Below are 20129 nucleotides of genomic sequence, written 5' to 3' on the forward strand. Positions count from 1 at the left end.
TGTCTAGATTCTTTTTTTTTTTTTTTTTAATGTGGATGTCCAGTTGTTCCAGCACCACTTATTTAAAATACTGTTGTTGCTCCATTGTATTGCCTTTGCTCCTTTGTTGAAGATCAGTTGACTGTATCTACGTGGGTCTATTTCTGGGCTCTCTGTACTATTCCATTGATCTATTTGTTCTTTTGCGAATATCACCCTGTCTTGATTACTGTAGCTCTGTGTTATGTCTTTTTTCTTTTTTTTTTTCTTTTTGGCCACTCGGCATGTGGGATCATAGTTCCCTGACCAGGGGTCGAACCTGTGCCCCCTGCAGTGGAAGTGCGGTGTCTTAACCACTGGACCACCAGGGAAGTCCCACTATGGTATGTCTTGAAGTCAGGTACTGTCAGCTCTCCAGCTTTGTTCTTCTCCTTCAATATTGTATTGTCTATTCTGAGTCTTTTTTCACTGTGTATAACCTTTAGAAGCAGTTTGTTGATATCCACAAAATAACTTGCTGGGATTTTGATTGGGCTTGTATTGAATCTGTAGAACAAGTTGGGAAGAACTGCCATCCTGACAATGTTGTCTTTCTATCCATTAACATGGAATACTTGTCCATTTATTTAGTTCTTGTTTGATTTCTTTTATCAGTTTTGTAATTATCCTCATATAGATCTTGTACGTATTTTGTTAGATTTATACCTAAGTATTTCATTTTGGGGGGTGCCAATGTAAATAGTATTATATTTTTAATTTCAAATTCCAGTTGTTCATTGCTGGTATATTCGAAAGAAATTGACTTTTGTATATTAACCTTGTATCCTGCAACCCTGCTGTAATCACATATTAGTTCCAGGAGTTTCTTTGTCAAATCTTTTGGATTTTCTAATAAATTAACATATCATCTGTGAACAAAGATGATTTTATTTCTTCCTTCCCAATCTGTATACCTTTAATTTCCTTTTCTTATCTTACTGCATTAGGACTTAACAGTATGATGTTGAAAAGCAGTGGTGGGAATTCCCTGGCAGTCCATGGTTAGGACTTGGCGCTTTCACTGCCAGGGCCTGGGTTCAATCCCTGGTCAGGGAACTAAGATCCCACAAGCCACACGGCGCAGCAAAGAAAAAAAAAAGTCCACTCTTAACCAATTCTATTTAACGTTATACTAGAAATCCTAGGCAGTACAATAAAGCAAGATAAAGGCATACAGGGCTTCCCTGGTGGCGCAGTGGTTAAGAATCCGCCTGCCGATGCAGGGTACACGGGTTCGAGCCCTGGTCCGGGAAGATCCCACATGCCACGGAGCAACTAAGCCCGTGCGCCACAGCTACTGAGTCTGCGCTCTAGAGCCCGTGTGCCACAACTACTGAAGCCCACGCGCCTAGAGCCCATGCTCCACAACAGGAGAAGACAATGAGAAGCCCACTCACCGCAATGAAGAGTAGCCCCTGCTTGCTGCAAGTAGAGAAAGCCCACGTGCAGCAATGAAGACCCAACGCAGCCAAAAATAAATAAATAAAATAAATAAATTTATTTTAAAAATAAAGGCATACAGACTTTAAAGAAAGATATAAAACTGTCTCTATTCACAAATGCCACTATCTCAATAGAACCCCTCCCCCCCCCAAGAAAATCTATTTTAAAAGCTCCTCGAACTAATAAGTGAATTTATAATAAGGTCACAGGACAAAATTCCTCTTTTTATATATTAGCCAACAGTTGGAAACTGAAATTTAAACATTTAAAATACCTATAAGAAAAAAGAAAAAGAAGTAGTAATTAGGTATAAATCTAACAAAATATGTGCATGGTCTCTGCCAAAAACTACAAAACACTGAAGAAAAAAAAATCAAACACTAAATAAGTGGAGATATATTGTGTTTATGAATTGGATGAATATTGTTAAGATGTCAGTTCTTCCGCAGTTGATCCGTGTATAGGTTTAACACAACCCCAGTCAAAATCCCAGCAGGATCTTCTTCTATAGATACAGACCAGCTGATTCTAAAATTCATATAGAAAGACAAAGAAACTGGAATGGCCAAAACAATTTTAGGGGAAAAATAAAAAATAAAACTTGAAGAATTCATACCACCTGATTTCAAGACTTACTATGAAGATACAGTAATCAAGACAGTGTGGTTTTGGTGAAAGGATAGACACACATAGATCAATGGAACATAGTCTGTATGAAGCCAGTCCTTTGAAAATTTGTTGAGACTTACTTTATTGCCCAAATTATATGGTTCTATTTTCATAAATACTCTTATGTGTTATTTACAGTTGTATTTTCTACATCAAATTTCACTGATTAAAAGATGTATGTTTTTCACATTTAAACATCTCTGAAATCAGTATGCATCTGGCCATTAATGGCATGGCATAGTTTAACTCGCAGTGGCTTTTCTTTCTTAGTGGTACTTAAGATATAGCTTGCTTTACAATCAATGGTGGCTTACAGTTGATGAAATTTAGTATGCTAGGTCAAGTTTTTTTATTGTTCAAGTCTTTGTACTGATGATTTTCCTGCTTTTTGTATCAATTATGAGAGAGGTATGTTAAATTCTACTAAGATTGTGAATTTTTCTTTCTCATTATATTTCTGCATTTTGCTTAACATCTTGACCCTGTATTATTGGGTGTATCCAAGTTTAAATGTGTTTTATCTTCCAAGTGAGTTAAATCTTTTTTCATTTTATAGTGACCATCTTTGTCCCAAGTAATAATTTTTTCCTTTAAAGTCTATTTTGTTCAATATAAATATAACTATACTAATGCTTTCTTTTGGCTAATATTTGGCTGGTATAACTTTTTCCATGCCTTTACTTTCAACCTTGCTGTATCCTTATATTTTAGATTTACCCCTTATATAAACAACATATAGCTGGATTTTGTTTTCTAATCCAATGTGACAATTTTTAATATTTAACTAATGCCCAGTGCATTTTTATTTATTATCATTACTAATACACATAGATTTCTATAGTTTTATTTTGGGCAATTTGTCCTGCCTGTTTCTTTTCTCTCCTTTCTTATCTTTTGGATTGATGAGTATTTATGAATTAAAAAAATTTTTTTTGGCAAGCATTTTTTCCAGATGTGATATTAAATTCTAAGAGTTGTCAGTTGGAAAAAATAATGCTCTGATGCTCAGGTTTTTTCCAAAACAAAGTATTAAGTTACCATAGCTAAAATCCTAAGTTTTCTTTGGTCTGAATTAAGGTACCATTTATAAACTTGTAAAAAAGGTACTACAATCTGACATGTGTTATTTATGTATTCATACAATAAATGTAAAAACATGGACTGGTTCCATACAATTCATGATAGTGGTTTCCTTCAGGGAGGGAAATTGGACTAGGGAAAGAAAGGTGAAGAATTTATCTGTACATCCTTCCTCTTCAGAAAATGATCTGAAGTAAAGGCAACAAAATGTTAACAGTTATTAATTATGGATGGTGCATGTACAGGATTTGATATGTTAACTTCTGTAGTTTTCTATATATTTATTTTAAAAAGTTTGTAAAACTTCCGTGATTTTGAAATGGAGGTTGCCATCTAGTGGACACATTTAAATAGAACTTTTTAAATCTGATACTGAGTGCAGAAAGATTCAATGAAAAAAGCTTTTCAGACTTTCTAACACATGCAAGACAGAAGGTACACTCTGGTGGCTAAGACCACAAACTTTGGAGTTGATTAGACCTAGGTCCGAACCCTAGTTTTGTTATTTACCATTTAACCTTGGGTAAAGTATCAAACCTCTCTGTGCCTTAGTGAATTTGAACCCCAGACCCTCATTCATTTGAACAAACATTATAGAGCACTCCTTTAAACCAGGTGAGCACTGCCCTAGACTGTGGGGATACAGAAAAGCGCAAAAGAGACAGAGTCTCCCCTTCAAGTTTGATAAAGGAGTGTGTTGGGCGGGGATGTGCTACTATTTCATATTGAATGGTTAGAGGTTAGGTTTATATCTGAGATCCCTAGTTATTAATACTCATATAACTTTAGGTAAGTACCAATCTCACAGGATGACATTAATATCCAAGTTCCACAAGAGGTATAACTCTGCCTTGTTTATCACTCCTCCTAGTAATGCTTGGCATATAAAAGGCCTTCAATAAATATTTGCTGAATGAATGAATGTCATTACTTTTATAGTTTCTTATGCATAGTTACTCAATAAATAGTAGATATTAAGGAAACAGTAAGACTGTGTATGTTATGTACATAGGTAACCCTAGATTTTTCTTTTTTTTTTTTTTTTGGCTGCATTGGGTCTTCATTGCTGCGTGCGGGCTTTCTCTAGTTGCGGCGAACAGGGGCTACTCTTCATTGTGGTGCATGGGCTTCTCATTGCAGTGGCTTCTCTTGTTGCGGAGCACAGGCTCTAAGCTTGTGGGCTTCAGTAGTTGCAGCACATGGGCTCAGTAGTTGCGGCACGTGAGCCCTAGAGTGCATGGGCTTCAGTAGTTGCAGATCGTGGGCTCAGTAGTTGTGGCTCGCAGGCTCTAGAGCACAGGCTCAGTAGCTGTGGCACACAGGCTTAGTTGCTCCGCGGCATGTGGGATGTTCCCGGACCAGGGCTCGAACCCATGTCCCCTGTATTGGCAGGCGGATTCTTAAACGCTGTGCCACCAGGGAAGTCCAACCCTAGATTTTATAATAAATTGACAAATATTTACCTAAGTTAAAAACATATATACTTATTGAAGGCAGCAAACTATTAAATATATCCAGTCAATTTTGAGGAAAAGGATTTCAACCAAGAAAGGGCAAAGACTTGGCCTCTAATGCCTATCTATGTTTGCTACAAAGAAATTTACACTGATAAAAGGGGATTGAGTTATCAGAATCTCTCTTAAAAAAAAAAAGTTAAATGACCTAAACCTCCTCCAACTGACTCCCTCAAAGACTTCTGGCAGGGACTTCCCTGGCGGTCCAATGGTTAAGACTCCACCCTTCCACTGCAGGGGGCGAGGGTTTGATTAAAAAAAAAAAAAAAAAGACTTCGCCAAACACTCCCTAGAGTGGCCTTCTGAATTCTACAACCTTGATATAAGTGTTCCTTTACTTTGTTTTATAGCAAAAAAACAAGCAGTATTTATTAAAAATAAAAACCTACTTTGTATAACAGTAAATAATGTTATATGATTACTGCAATTAGATTGTGATATACTTTGACATTATTTCATTTCACTATAACCTGTGACTTTTCCTTTAACTTAGCTATCAAGTCCCTGGTCAAATTCACTCACTTTATATCATTTCAGCATCTTTTCTGGGAATTTGAACTGCAATTACGACAACTTTATATTCCAAGGCATAATACATATTTTTTTATTGGAGTATAATTGCTTTACAATGTTGTGTTATGTTCTGCTGTACAACAAAGTGAATCAGCTATATGTATACAATATCCCCTCCCTCTTGAGCCTCCCTCTCACGCCCTGCATCCCACCGCTCTAGGTCATCACAGAGCACCGAGCTGAGCTCCCTGTGCTATACAGCAGCTTCCCACTAGCTATTTTACACACAGTAGCGTATATATGTCACTGCTACTCTCTCAGTTTGTCCCACCCTCCCCTTCCCCACACTCCCATGTCTGCAAGTCCATTCTCTACATCTGTGTCTCTTTTCCTGCCCTGCAAATAGGTTCATCAGTACCATTTTTCTAGATTTCATATATATGCGTTAATATACGATATTTGTTTTTCTCTTTCTGACTTACTTCACTCTGTATGACTGATTCTAGGTTCATCCACATCACTACAAATGACCCAATTTTGTTCCTTTTTATGGCTTAGTAATATTCCATTGTATATATATACCACATCTTCTTTATCCATTCATCTCATTTAGGTTGTTTCCATGTCCTGACTATTGTAAATAGAGCTGCAGTGAACATTGGGGTACATGTATCTTTTTGAATTATGGTTTTCACAGGGTATATGCCCAGTAGTGGGATTGCTGGGTCATATGGTAGTTCTGTTTTTAGTTTTTTAAGGAAGGAACCTCCATACTGTTCTCCATAGTGGCTGTATCAATTTACATTCCCACAAACGGTGCCAGAGGGTTCCCTTTTCTCCACACCCTCTCCAGCATTTATTGTTTTCTTTTTAAAATTTTATTTATTTATTTATGGCTGCATTGGGTTTTTGTTGCTGCCTACAGGCTTTCTCTAGTTGGGTCGAGCAGGGGCTACTCTTGGTTGTGGTGTGGGGGCTTCTCATTGAGGTGGCTTCTCTTGTTGCAGAGCACGGGCTCTAGGCACACGGGCTTCAGTAGTTGTGGCACGTGGGCTCAGTAGTGTGGCTCGTGGGCTCTAGAGCGCAGGCTCAGGAGTTGTGGCACACGGGCTTAGTTGCTCCGCGGCATGTGGGATCTTCCTGGACCAGGGGTTGAACCCATGTCCCCTGCATTGGCAGGTGGATTCTTAACCACTGCGCCACCAGGGAAGTGCCCTCTCCAGCATTTATTGTTTGTAGATTTTTTGATGATGGCCATTCTGACCCGTGTGAGGTGATACCTCATTGTGGTTCTGTTTTTTTTTTTTTAATTGGGGTATAGTTGTTTTACAATGTTGTGTTAGTTTTTATTGTACAGCGAAGTGGAGTTCCCTATGCTATACAGCAGGTTCTCATTAGTTATCTATTTTATACATATTAGTGCAGCAGTCCCCAACCTTTCTGGCACCAGGGACCGATTTCGTGGAAGACAATTTTTCCACAGGGCAGGGGGGATGGTTCAGGCGGTAATGCGCGCAATGGGGAGCGGCAGATGAAGGTTCGCTCGCTCACCGACTGCTCACCTCCTGCTGTGTGGCCCAGTTCCTAACAGGCTGCGGATCGGTACTGGTCCATGGCCCAGGGGTTGGGGACCCCTGTATTAGTGTATATATGTCAATCCCAATTTCCCAATTCACCACCCCCTTCCCCCCTTGGTGTCCATACATTTGTTCTCTACATCTGTGTCTCTATTTCTGCCTTGCTACTGGTTCATCTGTACCATTTTTCTAGATTCCACATATATGCATTAATATAGGATATTTGTTTTTCTCTCTCTGACTTACTTCACTCTGTATGACAGTCTTTAGGTCTGTCCATGTCTCTACAAATGACCCAATTTCGTTCCTTCTTATGGCTGAGTAATATTCCATCGTATGTATGTACCACATCTTTTTTATCCATTCATCTGTTGATGGACATTTAGGTTTCTTCCATGTCCTGGCTATTGTAAATAGAGCTGCAATGAACATTGGGTGCATGTGTCTTTTTGAATTATGGTTTTCTCAGGGTATATGCCCAGTAGTGGGATTGTTGGGTCATATGGTGATTCTATTTTTAGTTTTTTAAGCAACCTCTATACTATTCTCCATAGTGGCTGTATCAATTTACATTCCCACCTACAGTGCCAGAGGATTCCCTTTTCTCCACACCCACTCCAGCATTTATTGTTTGTAGACTTACTGATGATGTGAGGTGATACCTAATTGTAGTTTTGTTTTGCATTTCTCTAATAATTAGTGATGTTGAGCATCTTTTCATGGGCCTCTTGGCCATCTGTGTGTCTTCTTTGGAGAAATGTCTATTTAGGTCTTCTGCCCATCTTTCGATTGGGTTGTTTGATTTTTTGGTATTGAGCTGCATGAGCTGCTTGTATATTTTGGAGATTAATCCTTTGTCGTTTGATTCATTTGCAAATATTTTTGCCCATTCTGAGAGTTGTCTTTTCATCTTGTTTATGGTTTCCTTTGCTGTGCAAAAGCTTTTAAGTTTAATTAGGTCCCATTTATTTATTTTTGTTTTTATTTTCATTTCTCTAGGTGGTGGGTCAAAAAGGATCTTGCTGCAATTTATGTCAAATAGTGGTCTATGTTTTCTTCTTTTTTTAAAAAATTAATTTATTTTTGGCTGTGTTGGGTCTTCACTGCTGCGCGCAGGCTTTCTCTAGTTGCGGTGAACAGGGGCTACTCTTCGTTGCGGTGCTCGGGCTTCTCATTGCAGTGGCTTCTCTTGTTGTGGAGCACGGGCTTTAGGCGTGCGGGCTTCAGTAGTTGTGGCTTTCTGGGCTCTAGAGCACAGGCTCTGTAGTTGTGGCACATGGGCTTAGTTGCTCTGCAGCATGTGGGATCTTCCCGGACCAGGGCTCAAACCTGTGTCCCCTGCATTGGCAGGCAGATTCTTAACCACTGTGCCACCAAGGAAGTCCCCATGTTTTCTTCTAAGAGTTTTATAGTGTCTGGCCTTACATTTAGGTCTTTTAATCCATTTTGAGTTTATTTTTGTGTATGGTGTTAGGGAGCGTTCTAATTTCATTCTTTTACATGTAGCTGTCCAGTTTTCCCAGCACCACTTATTGAAGAGATTGTCTTTTCTCCATTGTATATTCTTGCCTCCTTTGTCATATATTAGGTCACCATAGATGCTTGGGTTTATCTCTTGGCTTTTCTATCCCGTTCCATTGATCTATATTTCTGTTTTTGTGCCAGTACCATACTCTCTTGATTACTGTAGCTTTGCAGTATAGTCTGAAGTCAGAGAGCCTGATTCCTCCAGCTCCGTTTTTCTTTCTCAAGATTGCTTTGGCTATTCAGGGTCTTCTGTGTTTCCATACAAATTGTAAAAATTTTTGTTCTAGTTCTGTGAAAAATGCCATTGGTAATTCGATAGGGATTGCATTGAATCTGTAGATTGCTTTGGGTAGTATAGTCATTTTCACAATGTTGATTCTTCCACTCCAAGAACATGATATATTTCTCCATCTGTTTGTGTCATCTTTGATTTTTTTCATCAGTGTCTTACAGTTTTCTGCATACAGGTCCTTTGCCTCATTAGGTGGGTTTATTCCTATGTATTTTATTCTTTTTGTTGCAATGGTAAATGGGATTGTTTCCTTAATTTCTCTTTCTGATTTTTTTGTTGTTAGTGTATAGGAATTCAAGAGATTTCTGTGTATTAATTTTGTATCCTGTGACTTTAGTAAATTTATTGATTAGCTGTAGTAGTTTTCTGGTGGCATCTTTAGGATTTTCTGTGTATAGTATCATGTCATCTGCAAACAGTGACAGTTTTACTTCTTCTTTTCCAATTTGGATTCCTTTTATTTCTTTTTCTTCTCTGATTGCCGTGGCTAGGAGTTCCAAAACTATGTTGAATAATAGTGGCGAGAGTGGACATCCTTGTCTTCTTCCTGATCTTAGAGGACTTGCTGTCAGTTTTTTTACCATTGAGAATAATGTTTGCTGTCATATATGGCCTTTATTATGTTGAGGTAGGTTCCCTCTATGCCCACTTTCTGGAGAGTTTTTATCATAAATGTGTGTTGAATTTTGTTGAAAGCTTTTTCTGCATCTGTTGAGATTATCATATGGTTTTTCTCCTTCAATTTGTTAATATGGTGTATCACATTAATTGATTTGCATATACTGAAGAATCCTTACATCCCTGGGATAAATCCCACTTGATCATGGTGTATGATCCTTTTACTGTGTTGTTGGATTCTGTTTGCTGGTATTTTGTTGAGGATTTTTGCATCTATGTTCATCAGTGATATTGGTCTGTAATTTTCTTTTTTTGTAGTATCTTTGTCTGGTTTTGGTATCAAGGTGATGGTGACCTCGTAGAATGAGTTTGGGAGTTTTCCTGTCTGCAGTTTTTTGGAAGAGTTTGAGAGGGATAGGTGTTAGCTCTTCTCTAAATGTTTAATAGACTTCTCCTGTGAGGCCATCTGGCCCTGGGCTTTTGTTTGTTGGAAGATTTTTAATCACACTTTCAATTTCAGTGCTTGTGGTTGGTCTGTTCATATTTTCTATTTCTTCCTGGTTCAGTCTTGGAAGGTTGTACTTTTCTAAGAATTTGTCCATTTCTTCCAGGTTGTCCATTTTATTGGCATATAGTTGCTTCTAGTAGTCTCTTATGATCCTTTGTATTTCTGTGGTGTCCATTGTAACTTCTCCTTTTTCATTTCTAATTTTATTGATTTGAGTCTTCTCCCTTTTTTTCTTGATGATTCTGGCTAATGGTTTATCAACTTAGTTTATATTCTCAAAGAATGAGCTTTTAGTTTTATTGATCTTTGCTGTTGTTTTCCACATTTCTTTTTCATTTATTTCTGCTCTGATCTTTATGATTCCTTTCCTACTACTAACTGTGTGGGTTTTTTTTGTTTTGGGGTTTTTTTTTTTTTTTTTTGGTTTGTTTTTTGTTCTTTCTCTAATTGTTTTAGGTGTCAGGTTAGGTTGAGATTTTTCTTGTTTCTTGAGGTAGGATTGAATTGCTATAAACTTCCCTCTGAGAACTGCTTTTGCTGCATCCCGTTGGTTTTGGGTGGTTGTGTTATCGTTGTCATTTGTTGCTAGGTATTTTTCGATTTCCTCTTTGATTTCTTCAGTGATCTCTTGGTTACTTAGTAGCGTATTGTTTAGCCTGTATGTGTTTGTGTTTTTTCACTTTATTTTCCTGTAGTTGATATCTAATCTCATAGTGTTGTGGTTGGAAACGATGCTTGATATGATTTCAATTTTCTTAAATTTACCAAGGCTTGATTTGTGACCCAAGATGTGATCTATCCTAGAGAATGTTCCGTGTGCACTTGAGAAGAAAATGTATTCTGCTGCTTTTGGATGGAATGTCCTGAAGATATCAATTAAGTCCATCTAGTCTAATGTGTCATTTAAGGCTTGTGTTTCCTTATTAATTTTCTGTCTGGATGATCTGCCCATTGGTGTAAGTGGGGTGTTAAAAAATGATACTTTGAGATGCAAAATATTTTTTACTAACAAACTATATAAACATTTAAAATAATCATGCCCCCACTATTATTGTGTTACTGTTGATTTCCCCTTTTATGGCTGTTAGCATTTGCCTTATGTATTGATGTGCTCCTATGTTGGGTGCATAAATATCTACAATTGTTATGTCTTTTTCTTAATCATTATGTAGTGTCCAAGGCATAATACATTTTAACTGGAGAAAAACACAGGTTTAACTAGTAACTTCAATATAATAACTGCTGAATGACTAAACGTATATGGTAAAATTTCCAAAGCTCTAAAACATGCCCATTCTTTATGCTGTATTCCAGCGGTCCCCAACCTTTCTGGCCTGAGGGGCTGGTTTCGTGGAAGACAATTTTTCCACAGACCCCGCGGGGGATGGTTTTGGGATGATTCAAGCACATTACATTTATTGTGCACTGTATTTCTATTATTATTACATTGTAATACATGAAATAATTATACAACTCACCATAATGCAGAATCAGTGGGAGCCCTGAGCTTGTTTTCACTTGCCACTCACCGATAGGGTTTTGATATGAGTCTGCAAGCAATTGATTATGGTCTGTGTGCAGTCAAACCTCGCTGCTAATGATAATCTGTATTTGCAGCCACTCCCCAGCGCTAGTATCTCTGCCTCAGCTCCACCTCAGATCATCAGGCATTAGATTCTCATAAGGAGTGCGCAACCTAGATCCCTCGCATGCGCAGTTCACATTAGGGTTTGTGCTCCTATGAGAATCTAATGCTGCCGCATTAGATTCTGACAGGAGGCGGAGCTCATGAGGTAATGTGAGCGATGGGGACTGCTGGAAATACAGATGAAGCTTCGCTCGCTTGCCCGCTCCTCACCTCCTGCTGTGTGGCCTGGTTCCCAACAGGCCATGGACCTGTACCGGTCCATGGCCTGGGGGTTGGGGACCCCTGCTCTGTTCAATAAAATTAAAGGGTTATCATATTTTATATGCTCAAGATGTGTTCTTGGGCAATAATGTATTTTCATCGATATAACAAATTAGTAAATTGATAATTTATTTAAAATAGTAAATTGAACTAAGGAACTAATTTCTTTGGTCTGATGAATTTCTGAAGTCTAATAATTTCAGGTTTGTACTACAATCAATCACCTTTAAAGTGTCATAAGCCCCACAATGAATTCAAATTAGAAAAACATCTAGGAAGGTAATTTGGTATGCATTTATGGAATCCTCAGTGGCTTGCCCATGCCTGTTACATATAGCTAAACTAGGTAACATGATCTAGTGAGCAAGGCCCTACACCAGCAATGTGTAGGCTGTGGAGAATTTACAAATATGTGTGGATGCCAGTTGTTAAGGTACTAAGAGCTAGGCTACTGGAGCCAAACACAACACCTACCCAATATATTATCTTTTAAAACACTCTGGATATAACCCACTGACCCCATACCTCCTAATATTCTTTAGCCTAATGGGTTACTATTTTGAGACTCAGGCTTTACACAGGACAGGGATATAAGTAATCCCACAGGTGATCAAACTTTATCTTTCTTTACATAAACTGCTGCCAAGTCAACAAAAATCCCATTTTAAAAGATGCCGTTAATGAAAATTTTTACTAGGATTAATCACAAATTTATCTATTAAGATTTCTACATGACAGGCTCCTTAACCATGTCCTAAACACTTGTAGAACAAAATATTTAGCTATCTTCAGTTTGTTATAATTGGTTCTGACTGAATCAAAACATATAAACATATCCCCTTCTTAAAATAGATTGTGTAGCCCAGATTTGTAAATTTATCCTCATTTTAAAACTAGAAATGCACTATAGTTAGTATAATTAACACAATGGCTATCAATCAGGAAGCTTGTCATTCATATATCAAGCAATGTATTTTACATTCAGCAAACTTAATTTTATCAAATGTCCTTTAATTTCATAGACAACAATATGATACATATTGTATAAGAAGCACACAATAGTTTTGCAGTACAATTTCAAAGTGTATACAAATTGGAATACAGAGGTTAAACACTGGTGTGCTGACAGCATTTTTGAACTCTGGATAAACTGCATACAAAACTTACAATTCAAATATTAGCCAATCTGGAAACTTTACTTCCTATAATATAAAAATGATACTTTGAGATGCAAAATACTTTTTACTAACAAACTATATAAACATTTAAAATAATCATTAAAAACTCAACTTCAGAATTTATAAAGATTAGCTATAAAAATATATTGGCAGTCACATTTCTTATAAATGTACCATTCACTACATTACAAAATAGTCTCTAACATAAAATTGCCTTAGTAACTGTACTATTTTAGAATCTGATAAACCTTACATTAAACCAATTATAAAATCCTCTTGGAAAACTTTGGTATGCATCTTCAGAAGGTTTTTAAAATACTCTTAACATCTCAAGGGCCTGTAAACATTCCATTCTATTAAAGCACAACAGAATAAGTAATGTATATTTAACTGCATACAGAATATAGAATCAAAAAACAATTTATTAAATATTTGTAGAAAATCACCATTCCCAGAGTAACCAGAAAACAAACCATTTAAAAGTATCAAACTTTTAAACAATTCTCTTTCCATTCTGATAAAAAAAATGTTACAAAATCACCACACTCCATTCATGTACCTTAGATGCCTTTTAGGACAAGGCCTCAAAAATAGTTAACCCAGTCTCAAAAATCCTCTCAAGTCCAATAAACAAACTTTTAAAAACCCATTTAAGACCTGATGATAGAGCAAGTATACATAATCAGAACACATAATTTATATATTTAGTTGTATATTAGCTTTTTTCTATTTGTAATTTAGAATTTATTGGCAGAAATAGCACACACACACACAATTGAAAAAGGTAAATTTTAGGAAACAGTAAGAAATGCAAACCTATAGGGTAAATGATTTATTTTTAAAAATCTGATTTATCAAATTTCATCTTATCTGCCATTTTTGGAATATTGACAACTATTGTTATTTAGAAAATTTGAATTTGTGAAAGTTCATTTCTTGTTTCTTGAGTATGTTTGATTTTTACAGAGCTTCCAGTTGTGCCAGTAACCTCCTTGAGGTCTTTTTCCACTTTATCCTCTGTCACCAGATCTCTTGCGTAAGATATTTATCTTTGAGTTGTAAAAGCCTAAATAAAAAGCTTCATTTTTGACCTTTTAATTCATAAAACTCCACTAAAAAAGAAAAGAAATCCGTCTAATTTTTCAGCAAGTCCACAAAAATATTTTCTTTCTTAAGAATCAAACACTTTTATTAGAATAAAGATCCTTCAGAGTTTTCAACTCTTCTATTAGAGTTTTATTTTGATTTTCCAGGACTGCAACTCGATTTTCCAGACATTTCACATATTCTTTCTTCTTTCTGCGACATTCTCGAGCAGCTTCTCTAAATGTAAGCATTAAAACAACCAATGTTAGAAAAAAGTTCACATTCCTTAAATGGTAAATGCACTTCAGTAATCTTCCCTGGTCATCATTTTTTTCCTCATTAAAAAAATTAAGGTATCATCTATATACAGTGAAACACAATGATCTTCAGTGCAGAATTCAATCAGTTTTGGCAAATGCATATACCTGTATAACCCACCCACCCATCAAGACATACATTTTTATTGCCCCAGAAAGTTCCCTCATGCCCGTTCATCTCCCCAAGCAACTACTGTTTTGATTTTTATCACCATAGATGATGAAATTTTTCCTATTCTAGAACTTCAGATACCAGAGTCATACAGAATGTACTCTTGTGTTTGATCTCCTTTCACTCAGTATATTTTTGAAGTTTATCCATGTTACTGTGCAGTGGTTTGTTCCTTTATATTGTTGGGCATATTCCACTGTATGAATATCATTACAATTTGTTGATCCATTCTCTTGGGCTGTTTTCTAGTTTTAGCTGCTATGCATGTTCTTGTGCCAGTCTCTTTGTGAACATATGTCCCATTTCTCTTGGATAAATACCAAGAAATGAAATTTATGGGTCCTCTTATTAACTTTTGGCACATAGATTCTCTAATTTTTATTTATTGAGTTTTAATTACAAACAGTGCTTTCATTCTCAGTTTTGTACATGTCCTATTAGAATATTTCTATGGATTTACATTCAAGTTTTACATACATATAGAAGTAAAAAGTATTATTTTGAGTATTTTTTATACTATGGACTTGTAGATATTATCTGCAACTGGCTTTTTTTACACATACTATTTTAATGATGTTTCTATTGATATACTGGTACACAGTTCTTTGCCATGTGGACATTTCACTGTTAATTAATTTTCACTTCCCTAACTACTAGTGTGATTGAGCATATTCTCAAAAATTTAACAGTCTTTTGGATCTGCTCTTACATAATTTGCCTATTCATACCCTTTTCCATTCATACTTTTTGCCCATTTTACAATTAGAAATTATTTGAAAGATGAAAAACCTAAGAACTCTCAGCACATTATACATAGTAACCCTTTATCTGTTTCTACATTATTTTCTAATCTACCACTTGATTTTCTGATATTTTTATTTCTTAATGCAATAAATGCTCTTTTTTAAAGTCTTTTTCTTGGCTTAGATTAAAATGTGATACACTATGTATTTCTCTCTAAATTTTATCTTAAAGATTTTATTGCTTAATTTTCACAGTTAAGTCTTTAATCCATCTGCAATTACTTCTGTATATGGTATAAAATAGGAGTCCAATTTAATTTTCTTCCAGATGTGGAGTTGTGTCAGTATCATTTCAAAAATATATTCAACATTTTTTCAGTTGGGTTGTACTTCTCTTATTAATTCAGAAGATCTTTATATTTTTTCAAACAAATCTGTTTGTTTTTGGTTAGATATGTTGCAAATATCTTCTATAGGTTTGAAGCTTATATTTTCACTCACTTTATCTTTTGATGAAAAGAAGTTACTCATTTTAATGAGGATTCATCAATTTTTCATGTTAATTTTTTTGTGTTTATGTGTGTTGTTTTAAGGAATCTTCCTTATACTTGAAACCATGAGATTATACATTTTCACCTAAAAGTTTTTAAAATTTCACCTTTCACATATATGTTTTTAATCCATTTAGTATGATTTTTGTGTATGGTGTGAGGAAGAAATCCAATATTTTTTTTCACATATAAATAACTAACTATCTTAGCACCATTTATTGGAGTCCCTCCTTCCCCCAATAATCTGCCCTACCAGGGTTTCACGTATTCACAGATCTGTTTCTGAGCTCCCTTCTCTATTTCACTGGTGATTTTGTTTATCTCAATGCCAATATCACGTGATTTGAATTACCACAGCTTTAAACAAAACTTGATATCTCCTCACCTTATTCTTGTCTGGAATATTTTGGCTGCTCTTGGCCCTTTACTCTTCTACAAATTTTAGTATCAACTTGTCAAGTTCTTCAAACAACCTGTTTGGGTTTTGATTGGAACTGCATTGAATCTATGGATCAATTGGGGGGAAAAATAGTCATCTTTATAATACTGAGTTTCCATATCTATGGACATAGTATATTTCTCCATTTATTTAGATCTTCCTTAATGTCTTTCAAAAACATTTTACAATGTTTTCCGTAAATGTCCTGGACAGCTTTTGTTAGATTTATTCTCACATATTTTATTTATTGGTAATATAAATGATATCTTTTTAATAATTATTTACCAAACTCTTTATTATGTGAAGAAATACAGTTGATTTTTGAAAACTGATTTTATATCTAGTAACCTTATAAACTCATTACTTACAATAATTTTTCTCTAAGTCCATTTGTTTGTTTTTTTTAAATCAAGCAATCATATAAAAGATAGTAATAGTTTCTATTGTTTTCATTTAAATCCTTGTAATTCCCCCCCCCCCCTTTCCTGTTTTACTAAACTGGCAAGGGCTTCTGGTACAAATGTTGAAAAGAACTGGTTCTTTTTCAGTTTCAAATAGTTTGCAGATGATTTTCCTGGATATTCTAAGCAGATGAATATATCTTTGCTAATAATAATAGTTTATTTTTCCTCTCCAATTTTTATCATTTTTATAGTCTCTTGAGCTTTGATGATTTACAATGACATCCTTTTTTTAAATACAAAAGACATACTTCTTTCCCTCTCTCCATTAGATTACTGAAGACTTCACAAAACTCATTCTGTCATCTGCTCTTTCTGCTGACTCTTGCTCCTGAAAGGCAGTGTGGTATTCCCTAAGACTTTGGACCCTAAAATTTGGACCCATGAATTTAAACCCTACCTCTATCAGTTACTGAGCAGTGTAACCTTGGTCAAGTAACTTAACTTCTCTAGGCCTCAGTTTCCTCATCTCAAAAAAATGGAAATAATTTTTTGTGACAGTTGCCTAAGGGGTTGGCACATATAATGGAGGCCTAATTCCTTGGGTAGTCTGATTTTTCAACTTATATTTGTTAGAACTCAATGTATGGGAATAAATTAGAGCCTTGTTGAGGTTGCTGTCTCCAGTTGGGGGCACTAATTTTTAAAATTACAATTCTCAGCTTATGAATGTAGTACTTCTTGGGTCTTGACCTCATGAAAAATAATCTGTGATCCAGTTCTCCAGCCTGCAGAGGCCCCAGGCTCTGTCCCTAGTCCCGTCTGCATACCAAAGCTATACCAATTACAAAGATCTGAATTTATCCCTAGTATATACAGGGGCTGCTTCAGTGCTTGTTTAACATCATGGTCCTGGGCTTCTGGTTCGCGCGTCTAACCTCAATAGATTTATCTTACTTTCTGCATGCTCATCCAGTCATTTAAGAGGATGGTTTTTATATTTCATCAAGCTTTTATTATGTAGCTGAGGTTACATTGTCAGAAAGAGAAGTCACACTCTAGTAATTTTTAACAAGTCTTTTGGGTTTCCTAGGTACACAGTCATATCATCAGCAACGAGATACAATTCTTTTCTAATATTTACATAACTTACTTCATTTACTTGTATTTGTTGGAACCTCCAAAACAACAGATGGTCCCTGCCTTGTTACCAAGTCATTTACAGTTATGCTTCCTCTTGTTTTTAGTAAAGAAACATTTTATCTTGAAGTAATTAAATGTATCCATCTGGTCCTTTTACGGTAATTTTAATTGCTCTAGAAAATTATCCTTTATTCTAATTTTCTAACTTACTGGAGAGGACCTGAAAATAGAACCTTATTATAATTTAAAAAATTTGTTGTATCTGTGGCTATTTACCCTTTTTTGTTTCTAATATAGTTTATTGGTGTCTTTTCTTTTCCCTTGAACACACTGCAGAAGGCTACCCATCATATTCTTTTTCTCAAAGAACTAGTGATTTTTAATGCCTGATGTATATGTAGTGCATATAACAATGTTTAAAATACATTTAAAACAAACAGAAATGTTTCTGGGGGTTAAATGACTACTATATTTCATGATCAAAATTCATTTTTAAGAGCAATTCTGTATCCAGAAGTATATTAGGTATTATGCAGAATCCTACTAATTCTTGCCTATTCTTACTCTAGTCAACAGCAAGCAGCAAATTATTATTTTCACTTAACTTTGTCATCTGAATAAGAACAAAATATATTGTCTGAAAAGTTTTGCTTAACAGTGCTATTCAAAGGATACAATAAAAATGGAAGAACTCTAGGTCATATATTAAATAAAGAAACTATGCAAAGGGACTCACTGATCCACTGGAAATGTACTAGACATAATCTAACACTCAGTTAAAATAATGTTGATATAATCCCCTCTCCTTATTTCTAATATACAATCTCAGTTAATATCTGGTTATATTTTGAGATTTATAAAAACATTACCCATTCTGATAGTATCATTTTACTACCTACCTATTTTTCATCAACCTTATTTCTCTTTTCAGTTGGGGGTCATCTGTCTTAGTTGTCTGAGATGTAAGGGTTACGGGAGATGTCATCACCACGGTTTGTGGTAGCGAAGTAGCTGAAGGCGTGGTACGGATCTGATACGTCTGCATATCTCCTGATGCAGCTGTGTGGTCAAAAGAATGAGTTAATTTGTAAGTGTCTTTGAAAGTACTTTGTGATGCTTTCCATAGATACTTAAGCAAACTTACTTTGTACAACCACCTGGTTGCTGGGCACAAGTATTTGCTGTCCATCAGAGGTCTGTGCGTACTGGAGAATTGTTGTACCTTGTTGAGTACTGCCTGAATTTGTCATGGTTAATGTCTGAAGCCCCTGTACTCCATCTGTGCCTGGACTGGCCAGCTGTAAGGCTCCATTTGGGGCAATGGCAACTTTAACCAAAGAGAGAACATAGCTAATATAAGGCTGTACAACACACTAATGACAAAGGATTGGCAAAAAAAAATTTGCTATTTATTAAAACAGGTTTAAATGCAATTCCACTTGATAACTGTTGACTACTTTGGGTGAGCTATATGTAAAACAAGTAAAATGGCATTTCTTCAGAAAATTTTGTATTTCAGATGCACTAATCTTAAATTTAGTCTCAAATTGTACAATAACTGATTGGTCAAAACCCATTTTGGGCTCTGTAGAGCATTCCATGCTAATTGTTAATGTTGTCACAGCAGTTTTGGGCCATTAGAAGAGGGTACCACCAATGACTAACTTTTAAAGGAAAAATAAGTAGAAGGAAATATTAACATACTTTGTAATTTTTATTTAAAAGCATTAAAAAGATTGTATTTTAAAATATTTTTGAATAGATGTGTGCCTATGGAAGAAAATTCAAAAAGCATAAAAGGTTACATAATGAAAAAGTAAATCTTCATACTCTTTTCTTAGCTCCACTCTCTAGTGGTGACCACTGTTTCTGATTACCCTTATCCTTTCCCTACTACCACACAACAAATATTCCCATATACTTTAATTTATAAAATGACTTTAGAAGTAAAGACATTAAAATTTTTTAGATTCAGAGATTTGTTTTAAACTTATACTAGGAATTACTTTCAATCTCCTTCCCTGCAACACACATTACATACATATATAAATATATTTATATAAATATATAAATAAAAAGTCCCATTATCCCTATTTATTCCACTGTCCACTCCCCACCCCCCTCCTGAGGTAAACATTATTTTGGTACACAACCTTCCTAATCTTTTCCTATGCTCACACAGATTGATATATAAATATCAAATAGGTTTATTTACACACATTATAGATACACATCTTTTGATGTTAAATATATATGTTAATACAGAATGTTTTCATTTTTGCAACATATCTTCCTGTACTTGCTTAACATGTGTATTTACCTGGTTGAATTTACTTCTTTTAAGAACTCAACTGTACTGTTCAATACAGTAGCCATGAGCCACGCATGGCTATTTAAATTAACTAAAATTAAAATAAAAAATTCAGTTCCT

The 20129-nt window shown here is 35.5% G+C and overlaps 1 protein-coding gene across 4 annotated transcripts in view; it reads right to left on the reverse strand.

Moving 5' to 3' along the window:
- Nucleotides 1-12658: 12658 nt before the first annotated feature.
- ATF1 (activating transcription factor 1) overlaps nucleotides 12659-20129 on the reverse strand; it is a 78835-nt gene continuing 71364 nt past the window's right edge. For 3 of the 4 annotated variants that reach the window (XM_061205793.1, XM_061205794.1, XM_061205792.1), the window contains 3 exons: nucleotides 18843-19025; nucleotides 18598-18757; nucleotides 12659-14169 (listed from right to left, as the gene is read on the reverse strand). In XM_061205793.1, coding sequence (XP_061061776.1) covers nucleotides 14025-14169; nucleotides 18598-18757; nucleotides 18843-19025 — 488 coding nt within the window. In that variant the 3' untranslated portion in view covers nucleotides 12659-14024. Of the gene's footprint in view, nucleotides 14170-16100; nucleotides 16221-18597; nucleotides 18758-18842; nucleotides 19026-20129 lie in introns of all 4 variants that reach the window. The other variant, XR_009702594.1, reaches the window with a different exon arrangement.

Source organism: Eubalaena glacialis, chromosome 11, assembly GCF_028564815.1.
Source record: "Eubalaena glacialis isolate mEubGla1 chromosome 11, mEubGla1.1.hap2.+ XY, whole genome shotgun sequence".
In the NCBI taxonomy this organism is placed as follows: Eukaryota; Metazoa; Chordata; class Mammalia; order Artiodactyla; family Balaenidae; genus Eubalaena; species Eubalaena glacialis.